The sequence below is a fragment of the Diadema setosum genome, chromosome 20, assembly GCF_964275005.1.
Source record: "Diadema setosum chromosome 20, eeDiaSeto1, whole genome shotgun sequence".
NCBI classification, from domain to species: domain Eukaryota; kingdom Metazoa; phylum Echinodermata; class Echinoidea; order Diadematoida; family Diadematidae; genus Diadema; species Diadema setosum.
In genome coordinates this window covers 27,999,426-28,014,863 of record NC_092704.1, presented here as the reverse complement: position 1 = coordinate 28,014,863, position 15,438 = coordinate 27,999,426, and the positions used below count along the sequence as shown (strand labels likewise).

The 15,438-nt window shown below is 37.7% G+C and overlaps 2 protein-coding genes across 3 annotated transcripts in view; one reads left to right on the top strand and one right to left on the bottom strand.

Annotated features, from left to right (window-relative positions):
* LOC140243872 (pre-mRNA-processing factor 40 homolog A-like) overlaps nt 1–7,371 on the bottom strand; it is a 32,257-nt gene extending 24,886 nt beyond the window's left edge. Inside the window, exons 1-7 of the mRNA XM_072323545.1 lie at nt 7,153–7,371; nt 5,844–5,933; nt 4,900–5,146; nt 3,938–4,063; nt 3,284–3,333; nt 2,635–2,724; nt 1,592–1,702 (exon numbers count right to left, since the gene is read on the bottom strand). Coding sequence (XP_072179646.1) covers nt 1,592–1,702; nt 2,635–2,724; nt 3,284–3,333; nt 3,938–4,063; nt 4,900–5,146; nt 5,844–5,933; nt 7,153–7,155 — 717 coding nt within the window. The 5' untranslated portion in view covers nt 7,156–7,371. The remainder of the gene's footprint in view (nt 1–1,591; nt 1,703–2,634; nt 2,725–3,283; nt 3,334–3,937; nt 4,064–4,899; nt 5,147–5,843; nt 5,934–7,152) is intronic.
* Nucleotides 7,372–7,702: 331 nt separating this feature from the next.
* LOC140243329 (uncharacterized) lies at nt 7,703–13,745 on the top strand. 2 transcript variants are annotated; one of them, XM_072323004.1, is made up of 5 exons: nt 7,703–7,812; nt 8,725–9,180; nt 9,716–9,827; nt 10,393–10,460; nt 11,106–13,745. In XM_072323004.1, exons 1-5 carry the CDS (start codon nt 7,711–7,713, stop codon nt 11,235–11,237), a joined length of 870 nt encoding a protein of 289 aa, XP_072179105.1. In that variant the 5' UTR covers nt 7,703–7,710; the 3' UTR covers nt 11,238–13,745. The 2 variants fall into 2 exon arrangements, with proteins under 2 accessions (XP_072179105.1, XP_072179106.1); XM_072323005.1 differs by having other exon boundaries at nt 7,710–7,782.
* The last annotated feature ends 1,693 nt before the right edge of the window (nt 13,746–15,438 follow it).

Here is a 15,438-nt window from a genome sequence, read left to right as displayed (position 1 = left end):
CAACAAGTCATGAAAAATGCATTCATACATTGTTCAAAGATGTGAAGCTACTAATTTTCTCTTCCTGTGGGATAATGCCTCTCTCTTATTCTATCGATGTGGTTCTCGATCACAAATAAAGCCACTCGCAGAATATTATACATATAAACTTGCAAAATATATCACGTATACAACACATTCAAAAAGCTACCTGCAAAGATACTTGTTTGTCAAAAGCATTTTAATAGCTGAGAATGGAAATTTTCAAATCAAGGAGGCCATAACAATTTTCTGTCAGGCCAGAAAGACATAATTAATTTTTTCAAGGTGACTCCAGTCCTGTAAAATCAATTGATTTGAAATAGTGTGTCATTATTCTCATTTTTCATGGTTGTGGCAGCACGTGTACGGGGGTATGAAAATAATTAAACACGAATGTGAAAGCTGTAAGAGTTGTAAAACGGCAGTAAAACAATAGAAGAGAGGGACGGGAGGAGATTGAGAACTTTGATATATTCAACAGGACATAATTATCATCAAATGAGTTTGAACTGTCATAACTCTCTTTGAGTTAGTTTGATTCTTGCAGACATCATTCATCTAATGAGTCTTTCTTTCTTTCTTCAATCTTACTGCTTTCCTTCAACAAGATTCTATCTAGATGGTAAAAAGGATAACCCACTACTGTTTCAAGTATACTGCAATTCTTCTGCAAGTATAGATATCGTCGAGTGAGTTTGAACTACCATTACTGTCCTATGAATTCATCAATTTTTGCAGATATCATCTACAGTTTTCTTCTCTTTTTTCAATCTTATTGTTTTCCTTCAACAAGATTCTCTCTACATGGTAAATGATGATCCATTACTGTTTCACGTATACTGTAATTCTTTGCGAGTAAGATATCTACTGAGTTTGAACTGTCATCATGGTCTTAATAATTTTTGCAGGTATCATCTTTACAAAGAGGTTTTTTTTACCTCTTGCTTGATGATGACCCACTACTGTTTCAAGTATATTGTAATTGAGGTTTGAATTTTCTTCAGTTTGTTTCCCTCTAACAAATGAAATTTGTTAGTTTGTTAGAGGGAGACAAACTGAAGAAAATTCAAACCTCAACCTTCACCCATCTACTTAAGATTCTCATGCATTTACATTGTAATTCTTTGCAAGTAAGATATCATCCAGTGAGTTAGAACTAGCATAACTTTCTGATAAATTAGTCAATTTTTGCAATATCATCTCAAGAGGGTTTTTTTTTCTCTTTTTTTTTTTTAAATCTTTCTGCTTTCCTGAAACATGATTATCTCTAGATGATAAATGATGACCAACTACTGTTTCATGTATACTGCAATTCTTTGCAAGTACTGTCAAAACCAGATATATTTGCCAATTGTGGCATCAAGTTTTAATGAAATGGAACCAACGGCCTTTTTCGCAGCATGAAAATTTTGGCGAATTGCCACTGGCATTCAATGCATATAGTGCAGACAAGAACTTTGACATGCATTGCAATTTTGCAAATCTTTGCTCCTTGCAAAATCCGCAGAAATTTCTGGGTTTACGGTGAGATCTGTCTTCTTTCAAAGCAAGTTGATGGTAAACTTCGTACCTCAGCTTTGGTCTTTAATTCATCTGGTTTCTCCCATTTGGACTGTTTGGTGTGGTTGTTATAGTAGTAGGTTCTGCCATCAGGTGCCCTGTGCTCCGTCCATGCACTTTTCTACAAGTAAAAAACAATCAAACAAAGCAAATTAAAAACAGTGATGAAGCATATCATAGAATGCAGACTTTGAAGGTTCAGTTGACCTCTTCAAAAAGATTTGCCTTATGACAAAAGAATGAGTAAATCACGAGAGAATAGTGCTACAAACCTCACAAGTAAAAGCAAATAGATAATAAACCAATTCAACACCTCTACAGGAGTGGGCATCTCATTCATATGTTAATATCTTTGCAGAATTCAGAATAAATAATATCAACGTCCCTTTAAAGGAAGAGAAATTCACAATCACATTGAAAACAAAATCTTAAGTGTATGGCATTTTGGTGGCTACAGCCAGTTCTAGTGCGATGTTTCCAGTGAAATGAAAAAATACAGTACTTGTCATTGCCTGTCGCAAAAGGAAAAACAATTATGAAGGGAACAATCACAAATGATAAATGGATATAGCATTAAATGCTTTGACATGTTTGCATGACTACACTTCTCACTATCACATACAAATTGGTGTCAACTGTTAGATAACTATGCCAACCTGAATCTTGTACATGCTCAATCCTCTCCATGCTTGAATTACAGCAACTCACCACTATGGGCAGAATTCAGGAGGTGGTTTAAATTTAGTTGAATGGTTTTTGACAACTGTGGACCCTCATCACCTGACAAACTTCTTGCTAACAGCACAAAATAAGCATGCATTGTCTCTATGCCCATTCAATCTCAGACTTCTGTTAGCTAATGTAATGAATTGCATACATTCATGAGCTTAAACCAAAAATGTGCATTAACCATGGGCTAACTCTGAACACATTTGCCAATAAACCACCATAGCATCTACACTGTATAATGTCAAAGGGTGCCACACAGCCAACTGCACTACATAAGGTGCAGCTCTTTCATCATGATAAAAGACCGAAGAGCACAGCTCGCACCTTTTTCTTGGGTTCATCTCCTCCTGCCTGAACAGACTCTTTGGATGCCGGCTTACTGTCGCTGGGTTTGTTGTCCCCTGCAGATGTGGGCTTCAGGGATAAGGAAAACGAAAGACAGGCAATGAGACATAGTCGCTCGCAATGTCTTGGTACACTTGATAATTGATATGGGCTTGTGATAAATGATCACATGCTTTATGAAATCTGCCATGGGACCACGTAGCAAGTCCTTTCATGATTTTTATAATCTATTAAAAAACAAAGATCTATGGGAACAAATATGATTTCTCAAGATTCTTGCTGTATGACGATGAGATGCATGATCTGAATACATGAATTGAAGAAGTTATCAATCAAAAATTCCAGCTTCACCACACATTGAGAAAGGTATTGTATGAAGCAAGCTGGCCTCCTTTTGTTGGAGGCTATCTAAAAACATCCCCCTTCAAGCCCACAATCAGTACACCAGTGTGCTTATGGACATATTATATGGTTGTTGTAATTTGATGAAAATTCTTCTCCTCTCTGTTTCAACTGTGCAGATGAAATTTTTTACTTTCATCCTTCTTTTTTTTTTTTTTTTTTTTTTTTTTAATGGGTTGTACTCAGATGTATGTCTACTCATGATATGGGTACAGCAGCATCTTACCTTGGTAGGTGCAGTGGTTTGGGGGGCACTGCTCACAGTCGGTGCAGAAGCTGTGCAGAAGCAAAAAGAAAACAAAAACAAAAACAACAGAATATCAAAATATGTGGTCTGTTATATCAAAAGACAAAACACATTAAATGTCTTGAATTTGTCAATGAAAAACATAAATGCTCCATTTATTATACAGTTTAAGACTAATCTTTACATTGCATATTTTCAACAGAGTCAGAAAGAAAATGCTTCTACATCACTAAAATTCAAGAGGAAAATGGAAAAAAAAAAACCCAAATGAACACATAAGTGAGGCTAATCTATTAGAGCACCAAAGTCAATGAATGAGGAAACAGTTTGGCGATACCATATATGCTGTATCATATGACTCACTTATATTCAAATGGTCATAACTCTCATCACATTCACAGACTTTGAGTACATTTCCACTATCTTGTCGCGCTTATTGTTTTGATTTTCTTGAATATCTGCCCGGAAGAGCATCAACCAGTTCAAAGAGAGAGAAAGCGAAAGGGGGCGAGAGATAGATAGATTAGAAAGAAAGAGAGACAGACAGACAGACAGACAGACAGAGAAATAAAGTTGTGTGTATGTCTTAAGAAATCCCCAAATAAATGACTTGCAAAAGAAAGTCAGACTTACTGGATGATGGGGGTGTCACCCCTGTGGACATGCTTGGAGTGGCCTCTGCAGCAGACACTGGGGGCGTGGGCTGACCCATGGTGGCGGGCGGGGCACCCCCAGGGGGTACAATGGGGGGAAACATTCCTAGGAAATAAGAAATTTATTATGATCAGAGTCAGAGTTTTATACAAGGGAATTTGATACACCTACATGTAGATAACTAGAGAATCACAATCAAGGATCATCCCCCCCCCCTTCTTTCAGTTACTAAACATGAGACAGATTGGCATACAGCTTGACATCATAGTTTATACTTTGCTACGAAATAGGATCTTACAGTAGTATGTAATGTATACATTTCATAAATGGGAAAGCTTGCACAACGAAACTCTTTCTTTGAACATGACAATTTTTGTGATGCGAGACTTAACAGAATGCGATCATGAAAACATCAAAAGTGTTATTTGAAGCAACACTAATTTATGCTTTAGGAGGTGACAATCTGAGGCTGCAAATAACCCACAAGAATATGAAAGTTCCTGAAATCATCAACCCTACTGTACATAATATAATTAAAACCATGATATAGACTCTGGTTCACTACTTTTAATCTGTCATTTGTACACTCACCATTTGAAATTTGAAATTACAAGTTTGCCTCACTCAATCAGTTAGTATAGCTACAAATTCATTGAAGTTTGGTTTGTTTTGGTTTATTTCTGCATTCAAACAAATATAAATTCAAAATCAAATTCCCAAAATGCAAAGAATGACAAATGCAATGATTGAAAAATTAACAAAATTATCACACAAGTAGTGTTGATTAAAAAATAGTCAATAGTTTCATCATGCAATGAGAAACTTAATTTTCAAAAGTGTTCCTTCCTGTTACAACAGAGTCACAACTCCCTTAGTACAGAATTCACATGAAATATAAGAAGATTTCCAAAGTGGATTCAAAGAGGGGGAGAACTGCTTACCTGGGGGAAACCCAGAGGGCATCATGGGGGGAAGTCCCATGTTGGAAGGGTTGGGCCAGCCAGGCGGGGGCATGCCCATCGGGGGAGGCATAGGTGGCATGCCCGGTGGCGGCTGCCCAAAGTTTGGCGGGGGCATATTCATGGGGCCCCCGGCTGGAGGGCCCCCCTGGGGTGGACCGCCAGACGGAGGAGGTCCTTGGCCACCTGACATGGGCATGGGAAATGGAGGCGGTGGCATTCCAGGGCCCTAGACGGAAATCAGACAAGATTTGAATCTCCATACAAAATTTGTACTCTCTCTCTATTTCATTCATGAATACAATATTAAAAAAAAAAAAAATCCACAGTACAAACATAAATGCAGTAAATGCAAAGACTTGGGGTTGGAGTACATTTAATTATGGCACATACACTCATGTACATTCATTGTCATTATACAATCGGTGAAAGCTGACAGCAAAGAATCTTGAATGATGATTATGGCTAACAAATGTACGTTTTGTAATATCCGATGTAACATTTTATGAACAGTTCTTAAAAAAAAAAAATGATATTCACACAATATAAAAAATATCACAGCATATAATACAAAATAATAATACAAGTACAATGTAATACAACTGTAGTTTAAATATCATCAGAGTCAACCTTCATCTAGTTTTGCATTATGCCTTCCCGCAGTGCATACATGTGTATATGTCATTAATCACGGTCACCATATCTTACATGACCAGTTTCAAATGCAACCCAAAAACCAAAACTATCAAAAAAGCCAAATAAATGTCTGTAAGGTAGAGAAAAAACCCAAAAATAAACAAACAAACAAACAAACAAACCCATGCCTGTGTCAAAGTTGGCAAAACTTTGTCTACAGATACGAGAACAGTTAACTGGCTCTACATTATCAAGTTTTCTATTTATAATCAACAGTACTGTAAGCTTACCCCAAATGGAGGCATCATCATGGGTCCTTGAGGGTTGAAAGGTGGAGGGGGATTACCCCCACCTCCAGGGGGCTGATTACCAGGTCCAGACTAGGAGAGAAGGAGAATCACAATGACTTACATTATGTAGGCAAAAGGCTTTACACTTTCCTATATCATCAACAGTCAATAACACATTTACAAAGGTTAGATTATAAAGGGGTAGTACCTATTGACTCTAGATTGCTCTGGAGTCTATAGTTTACCTGACGCAGAAGACAAAAACATTCTTGTATCTAAACTCTTTAACCCTAAAATGGCTGGGGGGGGGGGGGGTTGAATCACCCCCCTCCCCCTCGACATTTTCCACAACTATTCCGCAGCACAAAGTTTTTTGACCACGCCTCTCGCTGACTTTTTACTGTCAAATCTCGCACATCTTTTGACATCATTTTCATGAAAATCGGGCATACTGTTTAGACGCTGCACGACCTTTTATACAGTAGGCAGGGATTATCATTTCAAGTTCGGTGCTAGTGTAAGCGTTGCTGTGCGAAACCCACATTCATGTCCAATAAAGTAGATATTCGTTTTATGCGCAAAGTCTATGCTAGTGCAGTGCTCGCCCACGTTCACATAAATGAACACTTTAGACATGGCTACGAAAAAGTTGAGCTTGGGAGCAAAATTAAGAAGACAGTTGTATTTTGGGGAATGGATCAAATTAATCCATCTTCCTCACTATCGTGTCTAAAACTAAGCTGAGAAGCAGTTTTATCACAGTTTGTAAATTGTTTGACATGGATATGTCATCTGAATTTTGTAGGTTGAATAAAAGTCTTAATTGGGAAAGCTGGCACCAGCCCCCCGACCACTTTGAAGAAAAGGGTGAGTTGGTGTGGTTCCTTCTTCTTTCCTTCGAAGTCGAACTTTGGGAGATGCAATTCAGCCAGCTTGTGATCCTGTGTCTGTGATTCAGCCAACTTGTGATCCTGGCTGGGATCGTGATCTGTTTTTTTTTTTACTTAATAGACTTCTTCTTACCTCTCTTCTATATTAAAATTTTATTAGACTAACGTTACAGTATCAGTACTCAGTAGGCACCCAACCAGTCAGCATCAAACCATGTTTACAAACACCACCAATCACGCCAATTTCAATTATTTCCATCTTTTCAAATGCTTTTACTAACAACACCACCACCATGACCACTGCACTGGCACTGAACATTAAGAACAAGTTATTTTCGAATATAAATTTAAACCAAATGTGCTCAACTTATGCAATTGTGGCTATTAAAAAACTGTAACAGTTGTAAAACATTTCATACCATCAGCCTTCAGTTGATTTTTATATGGTCAGTCAAGCCGCTGAGATCGAGAGTCTACGCGTCCCGATCCTGCTTATTTTCTTAGAAGAAAAGGTGAAGGATGGAGGTCGGAGGACGCGGTGATGAAACCAAAGATCTGTGTAGGATCTTTGATGATTTTATACGACATTAGCATGCATTAGACTCGCGCGAGCTCTGATCGGCTCCTCACTCACTCAGCTCCCGGCAGGCCGCACCGTTGTCCTCTAAACGAACCGGCCTCGTACTCAAGTCACGTCATTTGGCGCTATGGCACGATCCAACGTGCACAACTCAACGCACGCGACGGTGCAACGGCAGCAAGAAAGCAGCAGCTTTTTTGTTGGCTTGTCAACTTATTTGTTAATTTAATGTGAGTAAAGAAAGCAAATCTAAAATTTTATCATTTTGACCTTTTAAAATTTGGAAAAATATGTTAGAAATAATTTTATGTTATAAAAATAGAATTTTGATATTTGCTTCATCCAAACATCAATGTAAATTTTATACAAATGAAAACGAGCCCGAACAATTGACAAGATGTCAGCCCCCGTGAGAACTTCTTCCAGAATAAAGGAAAGAAAAAGTAAAATAGTGCCCAACGAAAAAGATGTAAGCACGCCCAATCGGAAAAGGAAAAATGTAAGTTTCCATTTTTGTAAATAATTACGCCTAAGACTATTAAAAGATAATAAACTTGATTGTTGGAAAATGGTCAGTCCCGCTAACTGAAAAGTGTGTGCTGCTCGGCTTATATTTGGATGCCTGCAGTGCAGTGGCCAGTGCGAGTGTGAGTAGATCAAACGACAACGTTACTAATCTAGTGCCGCTGTATTAAATTTAATAAATCGTTTGGCAACACTAAAGGGGCACGCCTTCACATAGGTGCGGTCATACTAGCAGAACTTTTCGAAGTTTAATTTTTCAAAGTTTGGCCATTGGCAATTCTTAGTTTGAATACAAACTGTAAAAAACTTCTTGCAAAATTGGTGTCTCGAAGAAGCATTGCCAGATTACCCCAGACGGCCTGCTGCTGCACTTTCTTCTCGCGATGTGCATGATCACGAGATCACTGAAATGATGTGCACCAGTGACCCGAGCTTTGAGAATATATCGAGAATTGAACGTTTAAAAAGTTTGGCCTCTAGCTAGTCTGAATGGAATTGTGTACATATACCCATCAAAAAGTTCTGTAAATTTTTGAAATTGTTGGTGACATTTTGTATGCAAAATTGTTGAGTGCCATGCAAGCAAGCTCAAGGACAACACTGGATATGACCATGGCATTGTAAGACATGTTTTTGTTATGGCTACATGACAGTCACATGACCATTCTGTTTGTTTCATTGTGTTTTACATACCTGGTAATCTTCTTTCTTTTCTCAATTTGTGAATCATGTGATACGGTACTTATACAAATACAATTTCAGATTTAAGCTGTGAAAATTGTTGTAATTTCATGTGTCACTCTGGTGTTCTAAATGCACAGGTAGGTACACCTGTACTCATGACACTATAGTTATGACACCCCCCTTTTTTTCTCTCTTTGTGCAGGTAAAAGAAGAAACTTCTGCTGGGCAGCAAATCTCCCCCATCAGTGCCAAAAAGCATGCAGGGCCTGCACTGGCTACACCTAGTCCTGGTCGCCTGGCTAGTACACCTGCTGGTGCACCCTCCAACACCCAAACGACCAGACCAACCGCTCCTCCCACAAGTGTATCCCTGCCTCCTAGCAATGTTACAGCCCCTTCTACTACAACAACCATGTCCACCAGATCATCTCACAGGCTTACCCCACGGGAGGACACATCGGCCGAGATGCCCAAACAAGGCCAGTTGGCGACTTCTCTGTCTTCGTCTAAGTCACCTGCTGTTCCCACCACCAGCGCTCCAAGCTTGGACACGATGGGTGCTCCTGCTGGAAAGAATTTAACCGCTTCTTCACTAGCCCCCGAGCCTCAGCAACCCACAGTGCCACCCACTCACATTTTTAAGAATCCAAATTTTACAGTAAGTACTACAGTGACCATTCAGGTTGATTTTCTGAAAGCAGTGTATTGTTGACAAGCCAGTGAGTCAAGTAGACAATCTGCCATTCAGTATTGACCTATCTACCTGCAAAATTTCTACAACAATGAAATATGAAACCATATAATTATTTGTAATCTTTGCTCTGTTGAAAAGAAAAAAGAAAAGATGATTTATGGATTGCAAAAACAATACAATGCAGAAGGAATTTGACTTTGGTAATGAAGATATGCTTGTTTACAAGAACAATTTGTAAATCAGTGTTTATGATAGGGGGATCTGTTTATTGCTCTTTATGGACCATGAATCACATTTCACATCTGCAATGTTCTACTATTTTGTTTAGATGTTCTATTTTGTTCTTTTTGTTAGAATGTGAATGTATGTGAAGAAGGCAATGTGATGATGTCTTTAATTCTCTTTCACCAGTTGTGATGGCAGACAAATTCTGACATCTTGTCCAATTTTGAAAAAGCAAGGAAAAAAAAAACATTCTATTTTACTCATCTCTTTGCAGCATTCCAGTAGAGGAGGCACATCAACTGGAAAGAAAACAAGGACATGGAAAACACTGAAGCAGATCATTGCGTCAGAGCGAGCACAACTTCACAGACCAATAGGTTCAACATGTAAGAGCCAGTACTTGCACATAGTTTTTGTGTTTTTCTTTTTTTTGTTCATGCTGCTTTCATTCAAAGTGAAATTAATGTTGTATACATTGTAGTTCAATTTATATCAGTTTTCCTCTAAAAGAATCATAACCAAAATAAACTTTGATATCAGTGTTGAAGCCACAAATGTAAATGTATGCTAGCCACTTTTCATCTGCCAGATTATGGTACAATCCTTGATGATAAAGTCTGGTTTTAGTTTGAACTTTTCCTAGAGATTCTGTTGAGGAAGGCCTGGAATTCTTTTAGGATTTACATAGCTTCAATGTCTTACTTTTGTGTAAAACCATTTCAAATAACTTTATTAGTAGAAATTTCATGATGTGTAGCCATAAATGTCATAATCATGACCTATCTAATTTTCTGCTGTCCATGTCATCAAGCACTTTTTTTTCAATTCCTGCTTAAGGAAGTGTTAATATTGTACATACAAGACTAGAAAGCATGTTTCAAGAGAACAAACTCATTTGTACTATTACCTTCATTCCAGTTATGTGTTATTCTTCCTGTATGAATCACCCAGATAGCAGCATTGACGCGCCTCCTTCAATGAAACCACCAAAAAAGTATTCCGATATCTCAGGCTTACCAGTGAGTATTACTAATTATTGTTGCAACTGTAATCAATTTGTGTCACAAATGTCACTAGAATGGAATCCATCTTCCACTGCACATACTACATTGTAACATACACAGATGTACGTGTATAGATTTATGCCCTGCATACCTCATTGCTCTTCACCATATTCCACACTCCAATGAACCATAGGATGAGAATATCTGGCATTATTATTTTTGTAAATTTTCTGCTACTTGTACATAAGCAAAAATGAATAGATATATTAAAGAATAGAAATTAAGAAAAAAAAATATAAATATTAGGCCATAATATTGCAAAGGGACCAACTACCCATTCCTTCCTTTGGTCATCTGAAAATTAGTAAATGGTCCAAGTACAAATTGACTTTGTCTAGCTATGTGGTCTTGGTCATGCACAGAAATTTACAGTAACAGATAATGCATAATATCATATTTAGAAAATTTGTCGGATTTTCATTCTCTCTCACTTTCTCATATTTCTCTGTCTCCTTCATTCTTGTTTATATCTGCGTAAATATATGTATTTCATATTCGTAGTATCTTTCTCTTTCCTCATATCTATTATAAGTATGCATGCACCTCTCCTTTTGTAACTTTTATCTTTCTCTTTTGTTTCCTGGCACATTTGCCCTCAAGGCAAAATACACAGATCCAAGGACAAAGCTTCGGTACGCCACCACTGAGGAGTTCGCTCAGCTGAGGATGTTGCCAACAGACATTGTAAATGGATTATTAGCCTTGAGGAGAGCAAATATTGATGTACAGTGACCATTTCCTATTTGTCAGAGATGACAAGAGCGCAATGGATTGGACTGAATTGTTTGCTGAAGCTGATGTTTAGAAGTTATTAGAGAAATTCATGTTATGCATTTCTTTAAAAAAAAAGTACTCTTAGAAAGCTGGAAAAAAGTGGGATTGATTTACTTAGTAGTTAGAACCACTTCCTGAATTTGTGCATATAGAGGTTCTTGCAGTATTTGTAAGCTGAAAAAATGATTGTTAACTCAGAAGACATAATCACATTTTTTAGAGAGATAATAAGATCATAGTGAGACATAGTGAGATAGACATATCATTTTTCTTTTTTCTTTTTTTTTTTTTTGGGGGGGATGCAAGGAAACTTTGTTGTCCAGTGTTCACATAATATTCTTTGATGATATGGTATTAAAATCAAAACAAGTTGAGATTTCATGATTTCAATAGCTAAACTATGGGTTCAGTGCACAGTTTCTTGAAAGTTGTCAGCCCACACAAGTTGTCATTCTCTGGCAATTTCAGTAAAATCCTTGGTTTTGATTGGCTGAGAAGCTCTGGTCACTGACCGTTACTATGATAATTATCAGAGAATGACAGCTTGTCTGGGCTGACAACTTTCATGAAATGGTGCCCAGATGTGATGTCGTGCTGTTCAGTTGGTTACCTCGATGCAGTGAAATGCATAGGGAAGTGTTTGTGTCAACTCTCTCAAGATCTTTGTAGTGTTACTGGCTTTGTATTCATGGAGGTAGGCAGCTATGATGAGAGTTAGATAAATTGAGTCCAAAAGGAAAAAAAAAAAATCAACTGATAGCATGCAGTGCTCTGTCTCCCACACACTCTGGAATATGATACTGAACGTTTGTAGGCCACATCATACCATAGGAGAAAAAAAAAAGAAGAAAAAAATACAAATCATATTACTTGACTTGTTACAATCTGATTTGAATTATGACCACTCTAAACATACAACACTGGGACCAACGTCCTTAATCCCATCCAAAAAGATCACACAATGAGGACAGGGTGCCTCACTGGGGGACAAAACCACTGCAACAAGGGGACTTGAACCATGGACCTCATAATATGTAGTCAGTGGTCATATCCAGTGAACCTCAACAGCTGAAGTCATGGGAAAAGTAACATCTAAGTGTACTTTACATTATCAGGGTGCTACATAACTTTATTTTACCACTTGCCCAGTGGGGCAAGCAGATTTTCAATTTTGCTGCAAAACACTTGCCCGAACATTAATTTTACTTGCCCAAAAAGAAAGTCCAAAATATAAGGAAATAATATAGAAAATCATGTACGAGTCAAGGGCTTAATAAAAAACACAATCATTGGAATAAAGAGCACACAATGGAGTAACAAACTTGGTCCGATCAAGTGTTGCCATTGCATTGCATTTGGGCTTCTTCATGTAAGTGTTGGAACGTTGCTGAAATCAAATATAAAGTGTGTTGCATCCATTAACTTTGAGCTTCTGCATGGTTGACTTTGTGGGTTTGTTGGGGGAATAAGTGAAAAAAAAAAAGGTGGCTCAAAAACTTTTTGCTTGCCCAGTTCGGGCAAGCATTTGTTCTCATTGCTCAAAAACACTTGCCCGAATTTGATCTTCACTTGCCCCAGGCAATTGGGCTTATGTAGCACCCTGCATTATAATGTGTTTAAGACAAAGCGTCAAGTTTATTTAGTTTTGAAATGAAATGAAATGAAAGGAAATGAAAAACAGAACAAAACAACACAAAATACTATTGCCAATTTTCATGAATTTGAGCCCACAGCTCTTGCTCCATTTATCATGTTCATTAAAAGTTCAGCTCCATTTTTTTTCCAGCTTTAATGCAACATTGCTACTATTGTAAATAATGTATTATTGACACAAAAATAAACTGTAAAAAAAAAAAAACGTAAAGAATGCATTGCAATTTTTTCTTTGTCATGAGGATTACCCTGTACAGAGGAACCTCAGCATCATAAGGCTGGATGTTGCATGATACCTGATACAGTGGACTCCTGTTTTAACAAAATCCTTGGGACCGGCATTTTTCTTTCGTTATATCGAAATTTCGTTATCATCGAACAAATAAACAACAAAGAACATAGGGCGAACAAATAAACAACAAAGAACATAGGGCGAACAATGTGGCGACCTGAATTTTTACTTCATTGTAAATGGAATTTCATTATACATTGTAATCGTGTTTGTTATAACGGGAGTGCACTGTATAGCAAGATAATTTTGCAGGCCCCATTCCTTCTGTATTCTTCTTATTTTTTTTTTTTTTTATTTATGTTTCTTTTCTTTTTTTTCATTGCATTGCACAGATCTGCTGGTGAATTATATGCATTTGTTGTGATAGACTGATGTATGGGTGGATGGATTGATAGATAATAGATAAGTGGATAGATGGATAGGTTAGATAGATAGATACCAAGGTGTATGAATAAACATATATTCTAAAATGGATAAAAAGCAGACATTTTTATGTTATGTTTGCAATTGTACTTTATTTTACATAAACACACACGTTCACACATATTCACATGTGCACTCACATGTTCTGATTAGGCTACAAACAAACCAATGGTTTAACTCCAGAAGAAAATCGAAGACACTGCAATGACATGAATAGTACCCATGGAACAAATGATACATAATATTTTTTCTTTCCCTCTTTTGCAGCATTTTGTTCTTCTGTGATGGAAAACAAAAAGCAAAAAACAAAACAAAGCATACAAACAAACAAATGAAGAAACAAAGCATGATTTGGGTTCAGCGCATTATCTTCAATAACGGTAATCTAGCTGACCATTTTAATAGGCTATGATGAAAATGCTGGAGTTCAATCGACATTTTTTTTTTCTTTTTTTTTATGAGTGTGTGATGGGCATGTAAGAGTGTGCATATGTCGGTGCATGTGGGTGTTTATGCATGTGTTTATCACATATCCAGCATGTTTGCTTTACCTTGAATTTGCCTCTAGATTGATATTTTTAATTTACAGAATTTCTCTTTTTTTTTCATGGTTCCTATAAAATAAAGATTAGAACTAGAAATACCAAATAGATACACATCAAACCAACACCAAGACATACAGGTAGATGGTGATGATGATGATGATGATGATGATGATGATGATGATGATGATGATGATGATGATGATGATGATGATGATGATGATGATGATGATGATGATGATGATGATGTCGTCACAAAAGCAGCTTTTATATGTGCAAGGCAAAATATCAATCTATAATTGTTGAAGGCTTTACAAGTGTCGTGAGAAAGACCTCTACGTCAAGAGGAACGCAAGCAAAGCCGATTCGTATCGCAGCTCTGTCCACTGATCGAGATCAGTGGCTCTGTCACAGATCCTCAGCCAAAACAAAACATTATCAATATTGATTGTGCTTGCTCTGTCATCCATTCACGCACAGCACGCACACGGACACTGCAACATCTGTACAGCATCGAGAGACGATCCATATTTTTAACAATAAAGTGAGTTTATTGTGTTGTCTAAAATGCCCACTGCGATTTTTATATTAAAATTTAACCTCCAGTTTGAAGGTAAGACTAAGTCAAGAAAATGAGTTTTGTGTGTGTAGTGAAATGTTTATCAAATCGCTTACAACGGATTATTCAACGCATAGCTCTACCCTTAGTCCCATGTCTGTTAATCTGTGGTGTAGTCACAAGTCGCTTGCGTGAAACCACTCGATCGAGCAAGCGCAAGCAAGCGGCTAAATTTACATACAGCAGCGCTGCGGCGGCGCTGTCGTTCCGCATTGGCACGGCGGCGTGTGGTCGAGGCAAGCTCACCACCACGTAACTATACACAGCCCAGTCGCTGTACATGGTACGTCGCGACAGGGCTGTACGCGCGCGACCACCAACCACTAGGAGAGCGACGTAATCGTATTACGATAGCTTTGAATTTTGATACTTAACATCATTTTTGTCACCTCAAACTCAACGAGTATACTTTTCAATATTTACTCTACATCTGATGCTATCAGTATTCAAATGTACGCAATGAAACTTACCGAAATTGATCATCATATCCAGCATGTCCACACGGTACACAATCTTTCACGCCAGGCCTAACTATACACAGCCCAGTCGCTGTACATGGTACGTCGCGACGTACCGACGGTCAGGAATTGCGCCAGAAAGTGTAATTTATTTGTTCCACGGACTTATTGC

Bases quoted from the DNA above. Each gene is read 5' to 3' on its own strand.
- LOC140243329 (XM_072323004.1), top strand. From the start codon at position 7,711: ATGTCAGCCCCCGTGAGAACTTCTTCCAGAATAAAGGAAAGAAAAAGT. The intron at 9,828-10,392 runs GTAAGAGCCAGT...TGAATCACCCAG, and splicing joins CAGACCAATAGGTTCAACAT to ATAGCAGCATTGACGCGCCT. The intron at 10,461-11,105 runs GTGAGTATTACT...TTTGCCCTCAAG, and splicing joins CCGATATCTCAGGCTTACCA to GCAAAATACACAGATCCAAG.